General features: G+C 40.1%; 1 protein-coding gene across 1 annotated transcript; it reads left to right on the top strand.

Annotated features, from left to right (window-relative positions):
• Positions 1-145: 145 nt before the first annotated feature.
• Positions 146-23,086, top strand: ST13 (ST13 Hsp70 interacting protein). Its single transcript, XM_063154599.1, has 12 exons — positions 146-306; positions 4,887-4,944; positions 6,179-6,248; positions 6,353-6,423; positions 6,941-7,007; positions 7,579-7,663; positions 10,113-10,223; positions 11,464-11,566; positions 15,132-15,248; positions 15,890-15,953; positions 17,091-17,185; positions 21,310-23,086. The coding sequence occupies exons 1-12, from the start codon at positions 197-199 to the stop codon at positions 21,436-21,438; spliced, it is 1,080 nt and encodes a 359-aa protein (XP_063010669.1). The 5' UTR covers positions 146-196; the 3' UTR covers positions 21,439-23,086.
• Positions 23,087-26,050: the final 2,964 nt, after the last annotated feature.

The raw sequence follows: 26,050 nt of genomic DNA, 5'->3' as shown, positions 1-26,050 counted from the left end.
TGTGGGCGCATTCATGGAGTTTATGGGCGGGACGCCGTTTGGCATGGGCGGGGGCATTGGTGGTGGGCGGGACCAGATCAGTTATGGGCGGGACCAGATCGGTTGTGGGCGTGGCTTCTGGCGGGCGGGGCGGGCTGGAAGGTTCCGCGGCGGGTGGGCGGGGGAACGAGCGCGTCTGGGCCGCTGCCGTGCCGCCATGGACTCGCGTAAGCTGAGTGAGCTGCGGGCCTTCGTCCGGCTGTGCAAGCAGAACCCCGGCGTGCTGCACACCCCGGAGCTCGCTTTCCTCCGCGAATGGGTGGAGAGGTCGGTCCCGGGCCGCGGAAGGAGGCGGCCGTGAGGGGCGAGGGGGGAGGGGTGTTGTGGCCCGGGACGCGGTGAGGGGAGGGGGGCGTGTCTCCCGAGCGCGTGCCGGCGCGCGGGCGCGCCGCGTGGCCGGGCCGGGGGCGCGCGGTGTTCCCCTCGCGGGTCCGCTCCCGTCCCGTCCGCCCTGCGGCCTTCCCGCCCTCTCCTCACCTTCCCGCTGGGATTAATCCTGGCGCCTTAAAAAGACTTGTTCATTTTTCGTTTTGTTTCGTTAACTCTGGCTATTCGCGTTGCAAAAAGCCTGCCCCCCGGCCATCTCAGTGGCTGAGCTTTCCAGGCTGGAAAGCCCCCGAGTGGTACTTACTGAGCTAATTCTCGCATTACGCAGCAGAGTTGGCTAGCCTGTCTTAAAAAGGAGCCGAGTTTGTGGGGAGCTGAGTGACGTTCGTTTACATCCTGGTACCCAAAAGCACAAAATACCTGGCAGCTACAGTTCCTGTCCGAAACGTGGTTTGCTCTTTGAAGTTTAATGTCTCAAAGGCAGTCGAATTCTCCGCTCCCTGTGAACCATTCAGGTGCCTGCTGTTAGCGCCGCACATACTCTGTGTGAGCGGGGCCTGCCGGAACAGATGCTTCCCAAATAAAAATTCCCTTTGGGTTCCTCCCTGAGCGCCCTGAAGCGCGAGGCTGGAAGGGTTGGGATTCTCTGCTGCTGGCAGAGAGCCCACAGAGCCCCTGTGTTCAGCTACGGTGCCTCTGCTTGGCTTTTACGGCTGCTGTGCTAAAGAACTCTTGGGAAGTGAGGGATATACTTTCAGGTGCACATGTTAAGCAAAGAATTTTAAACATTTTTATCTAGTGACAAGCTGGGATTTGTTTTAGAAAATTCGTGTTAATCTTAAACAGCAGGATTTTGTGTGTATAGATGTATATATATGTACATACAGAGAGATAAATAAACACTGGCATTTCACAGTACGTCCTATAATGAAAATGGCTACAATAAAGTGTTTATTTGTGGGGTTTTTCGGTGATATTTAAATTTTTTTGCATCTGAATAAGACTGTGTTTGTAAAACCACTGGTATTTGACTGAACTTGGTTTTGCAGCACTGACAGTAGATATACCTCTGCCTAGGAAGGAGATGGATGTCTGTCTCATCCTACTGCAGGTCTTTTATTCCTTTTGCTATTGCATAAAATAGTGCCTTACCCTAGGCTTCTTCCAGTGCTTCTGTTGGGTAAATCTGAAGGTGTGGACAGGCTGCTTGAAGAGGGAGAGGAAAGAGGAAGAAGACTGACTTCTTTTTTACCTAAGAAAGTGTTAGGGAATGGAAAGATGACCGTCTGATTTTCTCCATGTTAATGGCAAGGGCTTTAATTTCCAGATTAATTGTTAGAATTTGTATTTGGTGCTTGTCTTATAAATACAGTAATTACATTTAGAGCCATGGAATGTTTTTTACATCTAAAATCTTCATAAAATGTCTTTATCTCAAAAGTTTAAAAATACTTCAGAGCAGAACCTTCAACAACTCTCTCAAGTTTTCTGGTTTTCTTCAATATATTGAAGTTAGATAGTTGCCTAAGTAATACACTTGGATGGTGGTAGTGGTACCCAAATTACTTACCATACAAAACTGTCTGGAATTCTGGTGGGGTTCCCTCTGCCTTTACATATTAGTTTTGTGTGCAGTAGAACTGTTAAGTGCATTATAAGGACTGATCATTCCTTGGAAACTGCTTCATACAGCATGGCCTGCCTTCAGGTGGGAATAAACTGATAATTCTTATATCTCTGTCTGGCTTACCTGTCTTAACCTGAAAGACATAAGTTTGTTTACTTAGGTAGTGTTAAGAGTGATTAGAATAATGACTATATTATACTAAGATCCATCATTAAATTTTTTGACTAAAGTTCTGCTAATTGCTTTGATTCATTTTTTCCTTAAACCTAGTGATTCTAATTTAAATTTTGCTAACTACTCATGAAGCCAGAATGGGATGCTTTGTTTCTTATTAGCTGTTAATTTTGCATCAGTAACCTTAGGTCTTACCTGTTTTCATTCACTTGTTGTTTTCTAGCCCTTATTCTGCCTAGCTGTTGTATTTAACTTCTGTATTGATCCTCTTTGTAGAGAAAGCATAGGGTAGTGTGTGAGTGTGTTTGGAAGGTGTTTTGACATTCCTTTTATCAAGCTCATTTTTCATAATTGCATGAAAATACAAATGTTTAACTTGAATTATTATGAAATGAGTCATTAAAGGAAACACATTTCAAAACCCTGCAACTGAACAAAGAAACAATAGCAATCTTTAAAAATAAGCCACAGAATCCCTAATTGATGAATAAGGCTTTTTGCCTTTTTTTTTTTGTTGTTGTTTTGTTCAAATAGGTTTTTACCCTTTTGAATTCACAGTAATCCAGTTTCTCTCTGAAGATAATTTTGCTGTCAATAATAAAAGTGGTTGCAGAGATCACATTTGCAGTTCTTCCAACAAGTCATAAACGTGACAGTTTCCATGGCCCTGATGAGTGGAAATGTGCAGTCACTTGCAGTGGAGTCCTGACAACTCCCAGTTGTTCCTGGCATCACACACTGAACTCTTTGTGTGCCTTGTGTGTGTCTGTGCTTTTTCTACAGCTCAGTACCTGCCTTTCCCTACAGGAGTGTCTTGTGTTTCCATGCACTGCTGAGGTTCATTACATTGCAAACTTTGCATATATCCTGCTGTGCATTCAATCATTGTTATCAAATACTGGGTTAAGAGATTTTAGAGTAACTTGCTTTTGAGTTATTCTGGGATTATAACTGTAGTTTAAATAGAGATCACCTGGATAGCTAGAATAATTTCATGTACTCGCAGTGAAACTGTTTAGCCTTGGCAGTTCATGAAATAGCATATTATAAAACATGCATGTATATTAGTAAACATTTCTCAAACTGAGCTAAACTTGGGTATTTTTGGAGGGATATGAAGAGAGCAGAGGAGACTGACTCAGTTGTTTCAGTCTTGAGGTGATTTAAGGTTTCAGCCTTACAACCAGCTAATACCATGCATGTTAGCTATTAACTCAGTTAAGATGCTTTGTAATTTGTAGTTTTCTGTATGCAGAAGAAAAGTTCCAAGGCTTCACTGGATGGTCCCTGTAGTCCTCTCCTTGGTTTCTAGAGACTAATAGAGTTATGTGTTCTGTTGTCAGCCTACATGGGCAAAAATTTAGGAGGAATTTAGTTAGTCCATGTTCAGTGTTTTCTGCCTGCTGGATAATGATTTCTCAGACTGCAGTTGTTTAGTCCTTGCAGTATAACTTTGATTAGGTAATGTCAACATCCCAGGGACACAGAGATTGTTGCAATAGCTTCAGAACATGCTGGTGTTAGTCACTTGTTGGGGTTTTGTTGGTTGAATGGTTGGTTTTGGGGTTTTTTGACAGTTTTTCCTTGTAATGAGAAGCAGTTCTATGCTGTTTGCGTTCCTTTCGCTGCAGGGCCTTGTGCCAGGACCTGTCAATCCTGTCAACTCCTTCTCCAACTCCTTTTACCCTTTCTCCCCCAGCTCATCCCTATCCCTGTCCTATTCTGCTTCATTCAGGTTTGTTTTCAGCCAGTTTGAGGCCTGACTCTGAGGTGCTGCTGAGATGAGGGAGGAAAGAGGGGAGAATGAACTGCAGTAGCTTGACTTAAAAAGTTCTAACTTCTCATTCTTGTGATACAGTTTTGTGTTGCACTAATTCCTGAAAGTACATAGTCCTACATCCTTCCAGTTCCTCCTGCCCAGCCCTGTTTAGTCACCTCCTCCTCTCCCTTCTCTCCCATCCAACCACCTCTGTGGGGCTCCAAGGAGTTGGTTGTGGAGTTCATGGGAACATTTTTATTGAAAACCATCTGTAGGTGGAAATGTGGGCCAGGGGATGGCTTGGAATGCTATTCCTTGTGGTGTGCTGTCATAGGTATGATTAGATGTTCCATCTAAGAGCTGGAGAATCCAGCATCTGCTTATTCCTGGCTGCTAATCAAAGTCAATAGCATGTGGAAGTTTATTCTGTATTGACAGAATTCTGTCTCCACCAAGATTGCTCCTTGACTGTGGTGAAGGAGAGGCAAGAATATTACAATGTGTAAGAGAAATTATTTTTTTTCTAGGCAGCAGGGTTTTTTAAATTGCATAGACATTTTAGGTTGTTCTCTTTAATTGTTTGACCTCTGTTAAAAAAATCTAATTTAAATAATATCTATAATCATAGTATCTAGTTTTGAATCAAACATAAGTTGCATTTAAAGGAGAAAATCCATTTGAGCCAAGAGGCAGCTTTTCCTTGTGAGAAAGGGTGGGTGGGTGAAGGGTGATGCAAGTTGAGTGCAAGTCTCAAAGGAGTTGTACAACAGTGTGCATTGCACTACACTGAGAAAAGTGTGGGGGATGTGTACTCTTTACTGCTTTGACAGTGAAAAGAACCATCATGTTTTGTGTTACAACAAAAAGCTGACATTATCAGGATTTGAATCAATAAAATACATTGCACTATTTTAATAATCTTGCTGTTTTCTTTTGTCTTTTCTCTGTTTTGCTGAAAAGTATGGGAGGCACAATACCACCTGCTCCAGCCAATGCCTCCACGGAGGAGGCAAGTAAGGTGAGATATGAAGAATTTGTCACTGAAAAATGATGCTGGCAAAATTACTGAGAAGCAGAAGGGGAAAATTTGCTGTCAGTTTTCAGTCAGACAGGGGGGGTGAATTGTGAGAGTTCAGTCTGAAGCCTGCCCATTGTGTTTTTTAGGTGACTTGTTTCAGATGGCTTCCTAGTTAATTTCAAGTGTTATCATGCTCCATTTCCCTAATCCTGAATGCCTGATGTTCTCTGTAATACAAATGCTATACAGAGTCTTAATTTCTTTTTTTGTTTGTTTTCTGTTGTCTATTTAGAAACAATTTCTCTAGTCATTAGTGGATTATATTATAATCTTTTCATGAGAAGAAGTATTAACGAGCGTAATAAGTAATGAAGGGATCAGTAGAACTATCAAATTTTTAAGGCAGTATTGTGGAAGATGTTGGCTTTTGTTGATTCATTTTAAGGAAGAAAATAAATTTGCCTTGTAGATATTTATATCAGATTTTTTTTTTCAAGTTTGAAATGCTTTTGGAAAAAAGATGTTTTTTAATTTTTTTAATGAGACATTGGATGCTGGAATAACTGGTCAGAGCAATATGAAGGGATTGGGTGTATGTACTGAATATAGTCTGTGACAAGAGAAGTATAAAGACAAGCAGTTTGGATCTGTGATGATAAACAGGTTATGCTAAGTTATGGAGTTCAGATGAAATTTAGTTAGAAGTCGATAAAACATTTGAAATTTTTGAAAAAAATATTATGTGTAAAATAGTGCCATGTTCTATGGCAATAATCTCAGACCTTGGCAAATGAGAACAATATTTAAATCAGTGTCATCAGCTTATTGTTCCCTTCTAAAGGACATTAGCTTAATGGTATTAAATTGAGAGAATTTATGATCCAGAGAATGTGTGAGGGAAGGCAGGGAGATTGGAAGGGTTGGTTAGTAATCACTGCAAAACTGGATTTGAATTGGATGTTATTTGGATTATTTGGTTTTGGTTATTGAATTAAAAAATATGAAGGACCAGCTTTACCAATAATAGAAGCTCACGAGTCCAGATTTGGGCTCTGAAATGTTTGCATACATGATAAGCTTAATCTGAGAGGAGGGAAAAGGAGATTCGTATCTTAAAAATAAAATAGTTCAGCTGTACCACAATCTGATTTTTCTAATACATTGTTATTGATGAGAGTGGAAATAGAGCATTGGTCAGAAATAATGTGTGCTTATAAATCTTTGTCTCTCTCAGGGCAAAGCAGGGGAACACCCAGAGGAGCCCGTTGAACCACCTGAACCAGAAAGTGAAGAGAGCGACTTAGGTGGGAAAAACCGTGACATGATTGCATTTTGCCAATCTGAAAATGATTCTGAAAATCTTGTCTCTGTAGATGGAGCTTAGTCTTGCTTTTTGTTCTTCCCCCAGAAATTGATAATGAGGGAGTGATTGAACCGGACAACGATGACCCTCAAGAAATGGGAGATGAAAATGTGGAGGTAAGCAAATTTTCAGTGCAGCAGTAGGAAAGATAGGAGGCTTTGAGTGTAATCAAGGATAGCAGCTGAGGGTGGATGAATACTTTATTATCTGTGGAACCAGATGTTGTTTTGCCTCATTTTCTTCCAAACAGAAAACTAACTGGCTTAAAATCACATTCTTTTCCTTTTCAAGGTTAGAGTCAATCAAAAAGTTCCTTGTGGATGATCAGGTCAGAAAATGCTAAAGAAGTTTATCAAAACACCCATGCAAACTAGATATGTAGAATTCTACCATTATTCAACTTAGCTTTCAAGTCTTTTATAGCTAAAAATAATGTTGACTAATGCCTTCAAACTGAAAACAAAGATTTTGTAGGGTTTTTTGACCTATGATTTCAATGCAAATTAAAATGAAGGTTCTGGAATTGGACAGCTGAAGCACTTTCTCCATTGGCAAGGTCTTAGTGTGGTAATTTTGGCCTGGACTCTACAGCTTTTGGGGTTTGTGTGTATGTTTTTCATTTTATTTTGTTAGGTAACTGAAGAGATGGCGGATCAAGCTAATGAAAAGAAGATGGAAGCAATAAATGCTCTCGGTGAAGGTGATAAATTGTTTTTTAGTATTTATTCAGGGACACTTGATTTGATTTTCCTCTTACAAAAAAGAAAGTGAATATCTTGGGCCATTATGAATGCTTTTGAGGAGGAGGAAACGTACTTCTTGTTGGATACCCAAAATTACCTAGAACTTGAAAGCTTCTTCAAGTTCTGTTTTTCCAATGTAGCCATAATTTGGGAAAGGTGAAAGGGGGAAGGAGGTACTACAGCATCTTAATTACAAATTGATCATGATAGTAATTCCCTCCATATTATGTTTAGTGTCTCTAGTGGTTTGTCTTAATGCAGTGAAAAGGTGTAAAGATGTGACATTCTGTTTGATTGCATTCAAAGTTAAATATACAAATATAACTGGGAAAATATCTCTTGTCCTCAAGCATTAATTTAGGAGTTCGTACTTCTGTAACATAGCAAGATGGAGAAAGTGATTTTTCTTTGTTGCTAATCTTCTATCTAAGAAATGTTTAGGCGCATAACACTGTGTAAGGCAGGTTTGGGAATTCAGATGTTATTTCATTACATAATCTTTGAAACTTCACTGGTACTTGTATTTAGGGGACCTTCAGAAGGCTGTTGACTTATTCACAGAGGCTATCAAGCTGAATCCTTGTTTGGCCATCTTGTATGCCAAGAGGGCAAGGTGAGTCATAACCTAGTGATTTATGTCTCTGCCTGTTCTGTTATTCTCCTTAAGGAGCCTGGCTATGAGGCAACTTGAGGATCTGTGTAAACTTCAACCACAGGAGGGAAAGAAAAGTGTTCATTTCATGCAGTTTCTCTTCTATTTGATTCACCAAATTTGCTGAAGCAGCCATATAAAGAATCTTGGTAAGAGAGTAAATAACAGAATGGTGCTCCAAAATGCATTGTGGTAACATTAAAGGCACTTTGCAGGAGGCACCCTGGCAGTCATGCTTGCACTGCCTGAGTTAGAACTGAAGCACCTTTGCAGCTACATGCCCCACAGTCACATCAGGTTTCCTTACTGTCTTGACCCTGGGTTTCCCAGCAGACTCTCAGACATCTGGATTCTTAAAATAATTTAATCGTGGTGCAATAACAAATTAACAGCTCGAGCTGGTGCCTCTGAGGAGGGATTCCATACAAAGAAAGCCCTGGGCTTTTATACATTCACAGTCTATGCTTGTGAAGGTCTGAGGTCATGGGCTCCTGCTGTGTCTGAGTGTCCAGTCTCCTGGCTGGGCCACAGGTCCCTGTGCAAAGGTTGTCACCAGTTCTTGCCTGGGGCTTTCACCACCTGGAGTCCAGTCTTCAGCTGACACTGCAGTTGCACATGGAGTATTCCTGCACTGAAAGTATTCCTCAACAATAGTGCTTTTGGTATGTTGAGGTAGAATAATGCTGGGTTACAAACACTTCTAAAATCTGAAGTGTGTTGTAGGATTAAGATGATGATTGAAATGACACTGTTTAGATGCAAACTTAGTTAAGAATCCTGTGAATTCTCTCCCTGTTGTACCTACTAAATGAATTTGTTAGTAGAACAGGTTCTGATCAACAGTGATATATTTGAACATCTCTATCTCAGCCCATTCTTCACCCCCCCTTACTGCTGCTTACATCTGCCAGACTCCAGATGAGGCTTTGGGAACTTTCAAAATTCATAATGAACAAACATCTTTATCTTCCTGATTCTTCAGGAAGGCTTGACAAGTATGGGTGGCAGAAGGAGATTTTTTTTTTCTGTCCTTACACAAAGGACCACTAACTATGGATGAAATGATAATTTAGTGGATCTTTCCCACAGCAATTTTGTTCAAAGAGAACATAAACTTTCTTAAGATTAATTAGTGTTCTTTGTAATACAAAATACTGTTCCATTGTAATACATCTTGACTGGTACTTGCCTTGCTTTTTTTCCCTTTCCATATAAAAGGTTTTGCATGCAACACCACTTGTGTACCCTTAATACACTGTTGCTGTTGCCATCATAACAGTTTGTTTAAAATCTCTTTCAGTGTCCTGTCTTCTCAGGACTGGGTGTAGCAATGGAAAATAAGAACGTTAGAAGAAGTTTAAAAGTTCCCTCTATTTGGTCTGTTGTAGAAAGAAATTGGGATATTGTAGAACTTGCCATGCTGATCAAGTGCTAGGAGTAATCCATAGCTCTGGTTGTGAGGGGTTTGTGTGTTTGAGAGACATGGGGCTTTGTGGAGCCAGCACCATTGGAATGGCTCTCATTGATGAGGTGTAGCTTTGGGACACTTCCCTGACACCCTGTCCCCTGTTTGTTCCTAGAAGACAATGTGTGACTTTGTGCTTGCTTTATAAGCTTTAATAATGAAGTTACTTACAGCAATTGTTGACAAACTGTTTTTAAATACATGTAAAAGGAAGATGTAGAATTAGATGTAGATGTAGAAGTTCTGGCATGGAATATGTTGAATATTGAAGACTTTTGTCAATTCAGGAATGTTTTTTAGTGTTTCCTTAAGAGATTTTTAATTTTAATTACTTGAACCTCCAAAAGTACCAGTCTACTAGTTAGTCTGAGATGCTTGTGTGGTGTAAAATTTTCAATTTTTACATTTAGCTGATAAGGGATTGGGGCTTCTTGCTGAGTTTGTGTTTGTTTTGCTGCTTTTGATTTTGATGACTCATGTCCTACCTCCTTTTCCTCATGACTCTAGCTGTTGATCCTTGCAGCCTGTGTAACTCCTCGTGCTTTCTTTGTGTTACTGTGTTAAGGACTGTGCAATGTGGTATGCAGAATATTGTTGTTGTTTTGTTCAAATTGCTAGTTGCCATTGGCCATATACCCCAGCCACCATGGGACTGTCCTTTGCATTTCTGTGTCCTCTCATCTGCACTGAAGTTCTTCTTGCTGGCAAGGCTTGAGTCTGAACAATGAATGCTTTCAGTTCTTGCTCATGACTCACCTCCAGTGCTGGGAGGGTGAGACTAAATTTTAGTGACTTTGCTATCTATGTTACTATGAAATCTTTTTGAACTCAGCTCTTCGAATGCATTATCTCACTAGCTTGCCTGTTAGTCATCCAAAATTATTTCCAGCTTAAGTTAGTAACTTGGTATTTCAATATGTATGATAAATGTTCTTGTTCCCACAGTGTTTTTGTGAAACTACAGAAGCCAAATGCTGCCATTAGAGATTGTGACAGAGCCATCAAGATTAATCCTGACTCGGCACAGACCTATAAATGGAGGGGGAAAGCGCATAGGTAATGAGCTGCACCTGTACTTGATATTATCTTTACTTGGGGGAATAGTTTTGTTCACACATTCTCTCCTTCTCTGTGCCTCTGAACTGTTTGTCTTGTACGTGAGACCTGTTTGTTAGCTGTGAGCCAAGAAACCATTGTGCTGAGTATGTGGCTTAGAGAATAGAAAGGATGGTCACTTACAGATGGCAATTTATGAGTTGTTCTCCTGGTGCTGTTTCCCCTCCACTTACCCTTCCTCTCTCATCTTCTAATGGCTTACTGCTTTTCTGAATAACATTTTGTAATTATTTGGTAAGATAGTGAGATCTAGGACTGCTTGTTTTATTTGTTTGGAGGTCTTTTGTTTTCACTTAGTTTGTTGGAGTTTTTTTACTGACCTATAATTCTTGAACATTTCTCTGCTGTCCTTTTCCCTTAGACCCTGGAGCTCTTTTACATAGCAAATTGAAGTGCCTGGTTATTAGGGAACCATTTGTTGCAAAGAATGTACTTATTTTAAATAGTGTTAGGCATCCTACCAACTATAGTGAAACTTTTTTTTTTTAAACAGCAATAAATCAAGAAAAAAGGTGACAATTCTTATGGCTAATATAAAAGTGGAAGAAGTAAATGCTAATATAACTTGTATAAAACATCTTAGACAGTGTTTAGAGAGCAGTTTGTTAGTGTCTGCAGTTTTAATTTACAATGTAAAGCCTAAGAGTGGGAAGACAGGAGAACAGTTTTAATTAATACGTCTGTCTGTGAGCAGAAGTGCTTTCACCATTTAGCAATACCACCATTTGCTTAAATTTTTATTTGTCAAGAGTATGTATAAATTAATAGTAAAGAGGTGTGTACAGAGGCTTACCTGACTGCCTTAATTAAGATGTGGTGCATCCAGTCATGAGGTTTGAGTGCTGAGTAAGGGGATCCACTTAAGCCTGGTGGTAGTAGTGCTTCATGTGTTTAGCTAGGGTACCCTTCTCCCTGTTAGATCATTCTTTATAGCAGACAATGACATGATCTCATGGAGAGTTTTTTACTTATTGTTTCTTCAAACAAAAGTTACCATAAGGGTATGAAGCAAACAAGTGTCCTCTAACAGTATTGTAGTGTGCAGCTTAGAGGAATCACCATGGTTCTTAAACTCCTTGCAGCTCTAGGTAAAATTTCTGACTGATGCATGGTCAAATGCTTTGAAGAGCTGCAAGTGTTCAGTTTTCCCTTCTGACTCTTGGTGTCTCCTGAATTCTAGACTTCTTGGTCACTGGGAGGAGGCTGCTCATGATCTTGCATTGGCATGTAAACTGGATTATGATGAGGATGCAAGTGCCATGCTGAAGGAGGTGCAGCCAAGGGTAAGTGGGGAGGAATGTTGGAGGTCTTTCCTGCATTTGTCTGAGTGAAACAGCTGCCTTCATATTCTTCAACAGGCATTGTGTGGAAGAAATGTGTTTGTATATGTTCCAGCACTTCAGACTGAGTTTATAAATACTTCTGTCTTTAGTAACAGCTGTTTGTGGCTGTGTGTAGAGAAATCGAATGTGTGGGGCTGGGCATGTAACAGAAATATGAAATATGTTCATTTTTCAATTTTTAAAAGAAGAATCTGAAGCAATTGAAGTTTGCCAGGTATTTTAGAATCTAGACTAAAAACCTTCTGAAAAGCAGAGATAGCTGATAATTGATTTTTTCCCCAAGATATTCCTGAGTTGATCAAAGCTTTGACCTTAAGCACGTTTTCCAAAAGAAGCATTTTGCTGTGGTTTGTACTTTCATTAGCCTGCCCCATGAGGGCAGCCTCAGCTCTGCACAACTGGTTTTCAGCTGTTCTCCCCTGGCTGACCCCAGCAATCTTCTAAGGAGAAACTTCTGTAACACTATTGATAGCAGCTTTCTTTTTCATGTTTTTGCTGTTCCTTTGAAGTGATTGACACACCACAGATGGCAGCTGTTGCATTGTATTGGATTTACATAGGGAGTTTGGGGGAAGGTGGAGCCTGCAGGACTGGCCTCTTGTAAGGAGAGACCTGGAGCCAATTCCAGCTGGTGCCAAAGCCCAGCGAGTCAGTGATGCCAGTGGTGCTTCTGTGAAAAGATATTTAAGAAAGGGTTAAAAAATACAGTGTAACAGCTGTGAGAGGGAGGGCAGTGAAGAAGAAAAACATGAGAGAAGCAACCCCTCCAGAGACACCAAGATCAGTGAAGAAGGAAGTGGGAGGAGGTGTGCTAGGCATGGGAGCAGAGATTTCCCTGCAGCCAGTGGAGAAGGTTGAGCAGGTTGTCCTTCTTGAGCCCATGGAGATCCACATGGGGCAGATCTGCCCTGCAGCCCATGGAGGATCCCATGAGAGAGGAAGTGGATCTGCCTCGAGGAAAGCTGCAGCTCATGGAGAGTCTTCTGGAGCAGGCTCCTGGCAGAAGCTGCAGCCTGTGGAGAGAAGCCTACACAGAGCTGGTTTTGTGGCAGGAGCTGCAGATCCCATGGTGGATCAGTCTGTTGTTAAGGCAATGTACCCTGTGGGTACACTGGAGCAGTTTGTGAAGTGCTGTGTGCTGTGGGGCAGGAAGAAGGTATGAAAAGGGAGGAGTGGCAGAAATACAGTGTTGTGAACTGATGGTGGCCCCCATCCCTCTGTGCTCTTCAGGGTGGAAGAGAAGGGAATGAAGCAGTAAAGCTGAGCTTTGGGAAGAAGGTTGCTTTAGTTTTGTCCTTGTTTCCCATCATCCTGCTCCATTTTTAATGGGCAATAAATTAAATGAATCCTCCCCAGGCTGGGTCTGTTTTGCCCATGATGGTAGTGGGAGAGTGATCTTGTCTTCATCTCAAGCCAAGAGCTGCTCCATCTTATTTTTCTCTTCCTGTTCTGTTGAGGAGGGGGGAGTGAGAGAGTGGCTGAGTGAGCATCTGGCAGCCAGCCAAGCTTAAACCCCCACATGCATAAACATTCCTGTGTCTAAGAACTTCAGCTTTTCTATCATGTCTTTGCTGTCTCCAGCAAAATGACAATGGAAACCATTTTACAACCTATTAGTCTTCTGTTTTGGAGACTATTGATCTGTGGTTAATTTAATTAGGTCTTAGGTCTCAACTGGTTTTCATAAGAAGTAATGCTTAATGCTTGGCTGAGGGGGAGCCTTTTCTTTCCCAGTTAATCTGCCTGAGCACAGAAAGAGCAGAGTGAATACATGTGGTACATTGATGTGTAGTTGCTAACTGCATGGGAATTTGTGTATGTAGCTCTTGGAGAAACATAGGCTCTTCCCATGAGCGATTTTCAAAATGATGTGTTCATCTGAGTTACTCACTTCAAGCTTCCCTAGAATTTTTTACTTTGTAGTACTTTCAGCTAAAAGCCTAAGTGAAATTCTAAAAACATTTCGTTCATTTTGAGAAGTACTTAAAAATAACAAAAATCTAAAATTTGGAAACTGTTTATGCTTCAGTAAAAAGAAAACAACACTTACCTTTCTCTTAATGAGCCATTAAATGTCAGTGATGTCAGGATCTGATAGCAGGTACTGCATTCACTCCCTATCATTCCTGCTGCTTCTGTGGTTTTCTGAGGGTTCCCAGGACGAGGTGAGAGATGAGAATTTGATTCCATGTTCTCAGAGGGCTGATTTATTATTTTATGATATGATATTATATGAATGCTATACTAAAAGAAAGGATACTTCAGATGGCTTAGCAAGAATGATAATGAAAACTTGTGACTGACTCAGAGAGTCTGACACAGCTGGATGTTATTGGCCATTAAGAAAAAACAATTCACATGGAACCAGTCAAATATTCACCTGTTGGTAAACAATGTCCAGACCACATTCCAAAGCAGCAAACACAGGAGCAGCAATCAGATAATTATTGTTTTCATTCCTCTCTGAGGCTTCTCAGCTTCCCAAGAGAAAATCCTGGGCAAAGAGGATTTTTCAGAAAATATCATGGTGACACTGCCTCCAGTGTGCTTTCTCTGGCAGATGCACTTCAGGAATAATGTAGTATGGAAGGAGTATCTCCTAACTAAAATAAGTTGTATCAAATCTCTTCTATTTAAAAAGCAATTTTTTCCATTACAGAATAAGAGTATTTCTCTAAAAGAATACAAGAGTATCCATTGTCTAAGTAGTATCTTTGTTCGTGCAAACAGATTTTGCTGTGCGTTTTTCAGTTACAGGAATGTTACAGAGTAACCATCATTCACTGTTTCTGAAATCATGAAACATTTTTTATAAGGATATTATTTATAAGGATACCTTCTGTTTTGGGAAACCAGTGCTGCCATTAATTCTGTTGATATTAAAAGCCCTGAGTGAGGAGCCTTGGGAAGCACTGTGAATTCTTCTTTCACTTGGTCTATAGATTTAATACATTTGGGGAAAAAGTTAGTAAAAGGAAGCAAACTTCCTCCCCACCAGCCCTTTCTTGGGTTGGTTGAGGAATTATTTGGTCTGCTTGTGTTGGTCTGTACATACTGTAGAGGCATCTGAAACAATGATAACACTATCTAGAGTGTGTGTGTGCAGTGGGAATTATACTTCCTATTGTGCCTTTTTCCGGGACAGTTGCTGGTTTTAGCCCCAGAGAAATTAATATTTCAGCATAAAAGCATAAAGGGACATGGGATAAGGGACATGAAATGTTCAAGTTCTAACAATGATGCAAGTCTCAAAACTACTGCAAAAAAAAGTTCAGAGTGCATGTTCTGGTGAATCCAGTCAGGGTTGACTAGACATGAATGACTGACTGCCATGGGAAGGAAATAGCAAATGGCTCCTAAAACAAAGAGGTTTTTAGGATGCAAAATCAGATCTTAGTTTTAACAACTGGTAGGATGGGTTGGTTATACTTCCATGTGTTTTGTACTGAAATACATGGTGTGAGATGCTAGAAATGCATAGGAACTCCTGGTATTCCATTGACAGGCTCAGAAAATTGCAGAGCATCGACGGAAGTATGAGCGGAAGCGTGAAGAAAAGGAAATCAAGGAAAGATTGGAAAGAGTGAAGAAGGCACGGGAGGAGCATGAGAAAGCACAAAGGGTGAATATTCAGGCTTTAATATTTCTTAATAATTTGGAGAAGTTGGTTTCTGTCTTGGTTACTTAACCAATAATGAAGTTTGGAGAAGAAGGCATTTCAATTCATCTGGTTTTATTGCTTGTGACAAAAACAGTCTCTGGGATCTCTACTAATCCTGTATTTCAAGAAGTCAGTTATTGTGTGACTGTTCCAGAATAGGTTTCACTTAAAGTACTTATGTGTCCCAAAGTGGGAGGTTTTAAATTCAGAATAATACTTTGCTTCTCTTCCTCAATTCCTGGCATAGCTTACCTTTTTTTTTTTTTTTTTTTTTTTGTGCTTTAGTGATGTATTTTAATATGTGAGGGGTGGGAGTTCTAAAAATACAGTTGGGGAGCTAAAACAAATCATACAGTATTAAGTATTTGTATTCAGTAGAAGCATACCCTGCATAACTAACCTGCAATCATGTACAAAATTAAGAATAGACAGAGCAATTTCTTGTCAGTGGCTTTGAAGATAGTAGAGTGCTTTGTTTCTTGTGATGGCAAATCTGCCTGAAACAGTCTCAGCTGTTTTTTTTTCTCCTAAACCCAGTTGAGCAGTAGAAAACAGGCTGCACTTCCATTGTTTTGTGTGGAATGATGTGCTTTCATCTGCAGGAGGAAGAAGCAAGACGACAGGCAGGAGGAGCTCAGTTTGGTGGCTTCCCAGGTGGCTTCCCAGGTATTTTATTTTTAAGCACAAATACTGAGGTAGAGGTGGCTGTTGTTTCCATATGGAGTATTATAACTGTAGTTTTTATAGCATTTGTTCTCAAGACAGAGAAAAATCTTATGAAGCTTAGAACTCATATACGAATAACTCTTGGAGCACTAGTGGTAAGAGGGAAGGGATTCTTTCTCTTGAAGAGGGTTGATGCTGTGTAGCAAGTAGGGGGAAGATAGAAGTCAGTAATTAATAACAGAATGAAAGGATTTAGGTCTGGGAAAACAAAAGAAGCAGAATTTGCTTGATAATGTGTTTAAAAATGAGTATTGAAATGCTTTCTAAATTACTCAGGGTGCCTTGGATCTGTTTAAGACCAATAGTTTTAAAGTTGAAAATTTGGATTGAAGATGAGAAAAATCTTGTGCTGGTTGCAAGCTATTTTTAACAGAATAGTTTTTTAAAGAATGTAGTGCAGATTACCTTATAGAAAAGTTATCCTTGGCAACTTCACAAAAATCAGGCTTTCCATGTTATACAATGAACTGGGGAGGAACAGAAGTACTGATACTCTTGAAGATTGAGATGTAGTTAAGAGTTGAGATAGGCTGTGTGTGTGCTCCAACTGGATCAGCAGCCAGATGGAGACCAGATATGTGTCATGCTCAGCACAGCTGGGGAAGCTGCAGAATAAGGATTCTATAAGACAACCTCAAGCATTTTGCTTCAGGGATGTTTTTCTTGGGGTTTTGTTGGAGTTTTTCCCCATTGGTGGCACAATTTTTCAAAACCTAAAGTTGCTGCCAAATGTGGAATGTGCCTGGGACATAATACTGAGCTGCTTCTGCCCTGAATTGTTCACCCCAGGCATTCAATCTCCTTATGTTCCTGTGCTTGAGACCTCATTTTAATTAACCAGGAAAAGAACTGTACTCATTACAAGCATCCTATTCAACTGGGTTAAAAACATAGATGAGATAAGATGTAGGTGTTAACAGAAAGAGAAAGTGAAGACCCTGCTTTCCATTGAGTGGGCCAGCTGCAGCCATATGGAAGACATGGCTGTAGTGATGTGGCAAGGAGTAGGTCTTGGTCTTAGTGAGCATAATTACAGTATGGCTGAGTTGAATCACAAATCTTGTGTTGGGTTTTCAGGTGGCTTTCCTGGGGCTGCAGGCATGCCAGGAATGGCAGGTGTGCCAGGTCTCAATGAGATCCTCAGTGATCCAGAGGTTCTTGCAGCCATGCAGGTGAGTATTTGTTAGAGTCAAAGCTACACCTTCTGAATGAGCCTAAGGGGAGGAAGGAGGATATGACCTTTTGGATGGCAATGGGGTGCTTGCTTATTTCTGTTGTAAAATTCTTTCCTGATGTGTGTGATACCAGACTGTCTGGATTAAATGTTAGCTGTTTTGCAAACTAATGGAAGCTTAATTAAAGATGGCACACAAACCTTGCCCCCCATCTATGATAGGCAAAACTGTGTGTTCTATACAGAAAGTCTCTCCAATGGTCCTTTTCCACACATTATAATTCACTTGCTCATTTTTTGGATGCACACACTTTGTAGGGGGATAATTATACGCAAACAAAATTGATAATATTTTTCTTACACGATATATTATAATAATATTGTGATGAGAATTACCTTTCTCTTAGGAGATTAAATGTTTGAGGTTTTGCCAGAGACAAAGTATTATTAGAATATTTCTTCATCTGGCATTTTCTGAAATGATATTCAAAAAGCTTACTTCCCTGGTGGGCTTGATTAATTGCTCGATGTCATAACTACTTCTACTCAAGAGAAGTATTTCAACAGATTAAAGGGAACGTGTCTGACAACACCATTTTAAGGGCAGGTGGGCTAGAAAATGTCAGAACTGTGTAGTTCAATTTGCATTCTAATATGATCAAGTACAAAACTGTTTTTTTCTGGATTGCTGTGAGTAGAGTTACATATTGTCCTCAGCTCATTGAAGTAAAGGCATCACAAAGGAAACTTATTCAGTATGTCCTGGAATCACAAAAAATCATCACTTTCCATGCAAAAGTTAATGAGTTTGTTCCCTTAATGGTTGCTGATGTTGGAAAATACACCTTTACTTAGGCTGCCACAGTCAGCAGTGTTGGCTTGCATGCAAGGCCTGCAGAAAGGGCCCTTGATTGTAGCTGTCTTCCTTCCTGGCTACTTCCTGCTGCAGCACTGCAGTTTGTGATGAGAGGTTGCTGAAAACAGTGTTGAGGTGCAGCTAAATATTAAGTGCTTGTCACATGCCTTTAAGAAGACTCCATTGCATGCTGATTACATATGCCCCAGCATAGGGTAGGACTCTTAAAAAAACATGTGTGTTGACAGTGTCTTCTGATAATACAGGCAGGCTTTAGCATGTACAGCTATCTAGGTAGGATTTATTAGAACTTGATCTCTGTCTACACTGCCACCTTTTCCTAAAATGTCCAGCTCTGCTTTCTGGTCTTTTCTGAATTGGCCCTGTAAGCTGTAGTTTGAAAAAACAGTAGTTTCTACTGCCTGGCATCTGCCCAGTGCAGCTGTGGGATATGTTGATGGATAATGTAAGCTGGCAGCTGTTATGTCTGTTATCTGAGGCAACAAAACAGTCTGAACATACTGAATCACACAAGTCACTCCAAAATTGATTTGTAACTGTAGAGGCTTTTCATAGTGAGGAGTTAGTGCCAAAATGGGAGTATTTTAAGAGTAAAGGCCACTACCTCAGTCTCTTCAGACTTGCTGTGATTTCATCATTTTGGAGACTATTCTCTTTGAGGTAACACTGAAATGTGTCTGAATCTTGTAGCAATTCAGTAAACCTGACAACCATGGGTGCCTGAAGACAAGCCACATTAAACTGATTAATTAATTAAACTGTTAACTTCATCTTGTCATCCATAGAAGCAACCAAAGAACCAGTGGACATGTTTAGGGGAGTTATTGCTTGTCATTGGCATAAATCTTGCCTGGGCAGGGTGTTGGCCTAGATGATCTCCAGAGGTCCCTTCCAACCCTAACAATTCTCTGATTTTGTGATCTCTGCAAACCACTCTAGAAACTTCTTTCTTGAGGAAGATTTCTGGTTCCATTACATGAAGATTTATTTCTTCAGTTTTTTTTTTCCTCAAAGCATCAAAACTTCTCTTGCATTTCTTTTTACAGCTTCTTAATGGTAGCAAATTGTGACTTTTTTGCAGTGACTTCTAATGCATGCTTTTTTAGCTCATTTGCCCCTAAGCTTTCTAGTCTGCAGAAGAATTGAGTGAAATTTTAGTGTTTTATTTTACTGGTTTGTATATCTGGAGGGTTGTCTAGTACTTCATATCTTGCATATACAACTGCTTTCTCTAGACGCATGACATTTGCATTTTGGAGTCAAGTAGTAGTTCTTTTTATAAGGAATGATGTGCAAGATGAACCCATGGATTCCTTATTTGACATGTAGCCATATGTTAGACACAATCTTCCAACAAAATGTGTCAAGTTGAAAAAAAAAATAATACTCTTTTTGGAAGTATTATTTTTCCTTCTGCAACTAAAGACCAGAGCAGTAGAAAACTGAATGTCTCCCTAGTACCATTAATAGAATGGCTACCATTCCACCTTATGCACTAAACATTTCCCTCCAGAAATGCTGATATCCTCAGTCTTACACTTTATTTTGATAGTATTGCTCATCACTGTCAAACCTTGGCTGTTACAAGCACTCTCTAAGGTTGAGAGCTTCCAGGAGTCACAAAAGTACAGAATCACTTACTTGCTGTGAATTTATAGGAAAGTGAAACACACAGCATAAAACTGGACATTTAACATTCATTTAGGAGTGCTTTGACACAAACTAGTGACTAAGATTACTTTGCTTTTTGTTCCAGATTCATATATAATGAAACCACAGACTTAACAACACGACAATCTTTACAATCATATATCATACCTATTTTGAAATCGGTTCAAGAAGTCTGAGGTTGTGAAAGTCTGCCTTTTTTTTTTTTTTTTTTTTTTGCATGGGAATCCTGTAAAGTGGAGAGAATATCTAATCTCTCTTTTCTGAACTTCAGCATTCTATTTTCCATATACTTTGCAGATTATCTTTTGTGAAGGAGACAACACATTTGTAAATCCTCCCATAAGACTGGACTCTTGGTTCCCAACTTGTATAAAATATGACTGAGGTGTGTGGGTGCTTTCAGTAGAGTCCACACCTACCAGATGCAGTTTAGGATCAGACTTGTTGAACAGCTTTGGACTGAGTCTGATGCTAGAATAGATACAGGATGATGTTATTGTAGCACAGACAGCTCTGAGCACACTGGTTATGTGGTGATGATTTCCAAAGGACATGCCTGCTGTAGCAGTGGGTTGGAAGTCTAGGAAGCAGTGTGTCTTTAGGTGAAAACACTTAAATCTCCTAGAAGGGACAGCAGATGAAATTACAGCTAACATCTGTGAATTATATTGAACATAATAAACTGCTTTGTTGAATTAAAGAAAGTTGGAATTTTTTGTAGATACTGCTTATAATGGAAACATTTTTCCAGGCTGAGGTGTAAAATTGTTACATACAGAGTCATTATGTTCAAAACATACACAGGTAAAACAAGTTAAACCAGTTCAAGTTTGGTGGAGCCCCAAGGTATACTAGAAGTATGGGAAAAAAGCATTAATACTTTTTACCTCTCATACTAAATGGAGAAGATGGAGCTATTTTTTTGGGCACTGACTTTATTGAATATGTGGATGTATTTATCAACTGCAACAGAGTAGTGTGATGAGAGACAACAAGGTTCTTTTCCAAGTGTGAATTCTCAGTGGAGTTGAGGAATGACTGAGAATTAGATGGATTTTAAAAGCCAAACATTGCCACATTGTCTGCTCACAACCCAACAGTTTCAGGCTTTTGCTACTAGAATGAAAAAATGAGAAAAGGATGAGAATCAGTTGTTGCTCAGAGCAGAGTTATCCTATCATGCATGCTAACACATCAAACTCTTACCTCCTTCAAAATGCATGTGAAAGATGCCTGAACAGAAATAATACAGTAGGTAGGTGTGGCTGTGTTTGATAGCTCCTGTTCTGGGAAAACAGAAGTCTTATCTGATCCCCCTTCTCATACACTGAACTATTAGTGTAACAAGTTCAGTAATGACTCTGGTGTTTAGTGACACAGTTTTAACAGCATGCACTGTATTATTGGGTTGTCTTTAGAGAATTCTTGCCAGAAGTCTAATGTAGTCTTGTCCTGTAAAAGCTGAGCAAGACTAGATTCATGTGGAACTACATAATCACTTTTGAAGAGTTGTTTTACAAATGTCCTAATTTTTCTTCCTTTTTTTCTTTTTTTTTTCTTCTTTTGTCCTGCAGGATCCAGAAGTTATGGTTGCATTCCAAGATGTTGCCCAGAATCCAGCAAATATGTCCAAGTACCAGAGCAATCCCAAGGTCATGAATCTCATCAGTAAATTGTCTGCCAAATTTGGCAGTAAACCATAAAATCCCTGGTTCTTAAAAATCATACCTGAATGGCGAGGATTGGATTTGGCTAACCAGTGTTGCAATAAAATAAACCATTTTACCTCTGATCTTCTTAAGAAGAGAAATGGGGTGTTCTAAGGAGAACTGCTCTCTAGCCCCAGGTATTGACTTTATTCAATTACTGGTTTCTAGAACTCAAATTATATTCAGATGACCTAGTTTTCAACCATCCCTTCTTGTCCAACAGTTGCAACCTTTCATTGTAAGTGTTACAGACAGTTTTCTCTGAATTAATGTTCTTATAACAAATTGTAGTATTCCAGGAGTATAAGATAAAAACATGCTATTTTCTTTTTTTTTTTTTTTATTGCTCTCACTGAGCAAAGGGGAAAGAACTTGAACAACTGAAGTCTGTCTTAATCCCCTTAGGACAGAAAAATAGACAGAAAAATCCCCCTTTGAAGGTGGGACAAGTCTGAAGAACTAACTGGATAAAGGAATTGTCCACAAATACAACTTTTTTTTTTTTTTTTTTTTTTTTTAATGGGTGATAGGCTTTTTAAAGCTATTATCAGTATAATCAGGCTAGCTAGTTACACACTGGAACTTCTGGCAGTACTGCAAATACTATATCATTTTGATCACCACAACTGTGCAGCAAAGGTACAGTTCTACCCTTTGCTCAACCTGGCATGAAGTACATATTGCTGAGGCCATAGATGTTTTGTTACTTGTTTGGTTCTTGTCCAGCACCTTTAGGTAACATTTTATTTATCAGTCTGGGTATGGGAGAGCAGCTTCCTGTCTGTGCTTGTACTCTTGTCCTTTCTCAGCTGGCAGGCCCTCTGCTGGCTGCACTCACCCTTCTTTGGGGCCATGCTTACCAGGTTGCATCTATTTGGAAACTTTAGGGAAGGAATCTTGTTCCCATCACTACCTCTGTCCCACTGAATGCAAGCCATCCAGAACATGTACATGCAGAGTTACACATTGGTGAAGGGGAGAGCACCCAACAAAATTGCAGCTCTGGGTTCTGAGTCGTTTTGGATTCTTACATGCTCACTGATTAAAATTTCTTGGTCAAAGTCCTGCTGTCTCTGTAGGGTGATGACTTGTTCTTCACCACATTCTGTAGTCTTACATCTTCTCTTGTAGCCTCTTGTTTAAGAAAAAAAAATCTGTTGTTGTGGTTTCATACCTCCATGGTTTTGAGGCTTGTGATACAGAGGAAAAGGTGAAGTAATTGGAACAGACAGAACATTCTTCTAACACGTGCATTTATCAGCACGGCTATCTTTGATGCAGTGTCTGTCCTGATGATGTTCAGGATTTGGCTAACAATAAAGACAGTTTTGCTTCTGTTTGTCTTGGCTAAAATATCTTTATGTGGAAAAAATGACCATAGTTACCTGTTCACCCCTTGAATTTCAAGGTTTGTGTTACCCTTTTGTAATTCTGTATCTTGAGCCATAACTGATGTTACCATTTTTAAACAAATCTGGTTTGATGTAGGAACTCTACAGCAGTTGCAAAAAAGTAAATCCCCAAATGCTTTTTCTCCTACTAATGACCCTGCACAATGGAATGTGAATCTTTTTGCTTAAGAAATACAGTTCTGAATACTTCTCTTAGCCTTTAAAAATAAAGTATGGTTTTGAAAAACACAGCTTTTTGGGTTTGTGTAACTTTCTGATAAAAACTATTTTGCTTAAATTAAATGTGGCAGTGCTTTATTCAAAGTGTATGTATAACTTGTGTTTTAAATTGGAACAAAATGCCTAAGGGCTTATCTTCATGACCAAATGAACTCAAAATACAATTGTGTGTTGCTGTATGCATGGCTTTTGGTCATAGTCTTCATCTCCCATTCCCAAGAAGAGATATTTGAAGTAGGTCACCCCTCAATATAGGCTAAATCTTGACTTCTGCATTCAGGCTAGTGCATGTGTTGTGCACAAATTAGAGTATCTTGAATAGAGATTTATTCCCTACAGTTTCCTGTTATTCCAACTTGGCTGTTTGTATCTGTCTTCCCATGAGTAGTCAAAAGTAGGAAGTTTCTCCTACCTAATAGAAATGGTCATATTTGTGTCCTGCCTGCTTGCTTACACATCAGTTGCCCTTACTGAGAGTTGACTGATTCTATAAAAGCATTCTCTCATTTTGATGTTGGCTTTAGCAGTTTAGCTGAATTCTTGTTCCTTGAGAATACACATTCTGTGACTCCTTTTGTGTGTGAGCTTTTTTTGCTTTCAGTGTTACTCAGCAAGTAAATTGATGAACTGTCTGGACCTCATCTCAGTTCCATGAGTTGGTGTGTGGACATATAAGCAGCTAAACTGGTTTGAACTGAAGTGCAAGTGCAGAAAGCTAACTGCACAAGAGATGAGCAAAGACAGGAAATTCAAATGTGGGACGTAAGTAGCTAAATGAGGAAGTTGTTAATTTCATTGGTTGCTCCTGTATTTACTGGCAGATCCTTCAGGTTATTTGTTCTGTGGGAGCATTGAGTGGGGGTGGTTGTTGTAAGTGCAGTGGCAATAATCAGCTCTGCTGGCAGTTTGTCTCTGAAAGCTGCAAGAGCATATCCATGTCAGCTGGGACAGAGTGCTGCCAGCCCTGCCCCTGGCTCAGGTGTGCCTTCCTGCCTTGTGCACAAGTCCTGCACTGAGCTGTTTGGTTGATGCCGTGCCCAGATTCAATGAGCCAGGAGTGCTGTGATGACCTGCAGCTGACTGGTAGAGAGGCTCACAGCCTTGTTCCTGTGTGAGTCCTGGTGACTTGAGTGTCCTCTCTGGTTCAACTGCTGTCCCAAGGGAAAGCAAGTGTCAGCTCAGTAGCCACATCCAGGCTGCTCTAGTTCACAGGGAGTCCTTTTGCATAGTAATGTGGAAAATGCAAAGCTTGGTGCCTTTACCAGAAATTTTTGGAAATTTTATCTCCCTTCATTGTTGGTACTTGTTGAGGTGACTTGTTTTGTCTTTGTGGGAAGGCAATGTCTGGATGAGTCTCAAAGTTGGATGAAGGCAGATGGGACAAAGCCAGGTAGAGCAGTGATAGGTCAGAGGAGAATGGGTCAATGAATATTAAAAAGCCACATAAAGGTAAAACCATGTTACAGAACCAGCTTTTTGCAAGTATTATATGTAGTTTAAAATACCTGTCTTTAAATGCCGCCTTGTTTTTTTTGTGTGTGACTTTCAGGGCTTTTGTATAAAGCTCATATAAGCCATACTCTTGCATATGCCTGTACATCCCTCTTCTGTGGAATGGAGGAGGAAATAAGATTGTTATGGGAGCTCGTGGCACCTGCTGTGCCAGCAGAATCCTTCACCCATTGGGATGGGAGACTCTGGACATAGCCAGGGGGAGCTGGAGCCAGGTTAGCCTTGGCTGTATGTTCCCATGGATCATGGCATGCTGCTGACTGGCAGTGTTTGGAGCCTCTGAAATCCCCCAGGGCAGGTGGACTGCGGGATGCTCAAGGCAGAGGCTGCAGGGTTGTTTGCTCCAGGGCAGTCTGACCTGGCAGTCACTGGTGCTGACAGTGGTTGGTAACCTGGAGCTGGAGGGTGGCTCACTAGGAAAACAGTAGCAGTGTTTTCTTCTGATGCCTAGAGAAAGGTGTCCTGTGAAGCATATGCAGAGCTCTGCAGAGGTGGGCCTCAACCTTGCTTCACACATGATGGAGTGAGGGCAGCATTGTAAGAAAGTAATTCTGGATTACCATAGAGGTGAGGTGGAGTAAAAAATGGTGGTGTCCAATTGAATGCAGACACCTCCATGTTCTGTACTACAAGACAAATCATAGGTCAGTAGCGTTATAAGAAAATGCAAATACAGAGGAAGCAGAAACAGTTTTAATGTGGCAAATAAATGAAGCAGATCAGGTGGTTGCTGGTAGATCTGAACTGTGGAGCAAGAAAAAAAAAATTTAAGCAACTGGGCAACAAGTCACTGATCAGTTTGTGAATCAAAGCTTGGGTACATCATACTCACTTGATGTGACCCTCACAAACAGGAACTTGTGTAAGACAAACCTTTCCTTGTCCCTGCTGACTGGAGGTCCTGAGGTCCCAGAGAATGTAAATAGCTCAGACTCTCCTGTAAATCTGAATCTTGATAAATAACCAAATCCAGATGTTCATTTGTAATTTTGCTAACAAAGTGTTACTACTGCATATGTCTGCTTACAAACACACTTTTGAAAGCTGTATCCTATATGTATGATCTCAGACAAGCCTGAGATCTTATCAATAAATAAATAAATGTATTTGCAGAATGTGTTAACATCTCTTTTTGTCAAGTGGGTTACAACTTTGGCACCTTTGTTGTTGCACAAGATTTTTTTTAATGTATAAACATTTATTTCAGAGGTTGCAAGGAATGTGAGTTGCTACTGTATGTAAAGAAATGTGAAGTATTACAGGGTTTAGGTTAGCAGTTTATCTTACAGTTTCTTCCTGAAGTACAGCAGCTGCAGCAGTCCAGATGGTACACATAATTTTTATAGAGCAAAGGCGTTCAGAAAAACAAGGTACTTATTACTCAAGTGTCAAGTAAGTAACAAGGAAGTGAGGTCTAAAGGTAATAGTAAATTGAATTCTATTATTGAAACATTTCGTTTTCT

Source organism: Melospiza melodia, chromosome 4, assembly GCF_035770615.1.
Source record: "Melospiza melodia melodia isolate bMelMel2 chromosome 4, bMelMel2.pri, whole genome shotgun sequence".
In the NCBI taxonomy this organism is placed as follows: domain Eukaryota; kingdom Metazoa; phylum Chordata; class Aves; order Passeriformes; family Passerellidae; genus Melospiza; species Melospiza melodia.
Note: the sequence above shows the minus strand (reverse complement) of the source record. Positions and strands in the feature narration are given on the sequence as shown.

What these genes read in the sequence shown, in the direction of transcription:
- ST13 (XM_063154599.1), top strand. Translation starts at nt 197, where the DNA reads ATGGACTCGCGTAAGCTGAGTGAGCTGCGGGCCTTCGTCCGGCTGTGC. An exon ending in CTCCGCGAATGGGTGGAGAG is followed by an intron (nt 307 to 4,886) that starts GTCGGTCCCGGG and finishes TTTGCTGAAAAG; the next exon opens with TATGGGAGGCACAATACCAC. An exon ending in CTTCCCAGGTGGCTTCCCAG is followed by an intron (nt 15,954 to 17,090) that starts GTATTTTATTTT and finishes TTGGGTTTTCAG; the next exon opens with GTGGCTTTCCTGGGGCTGCA.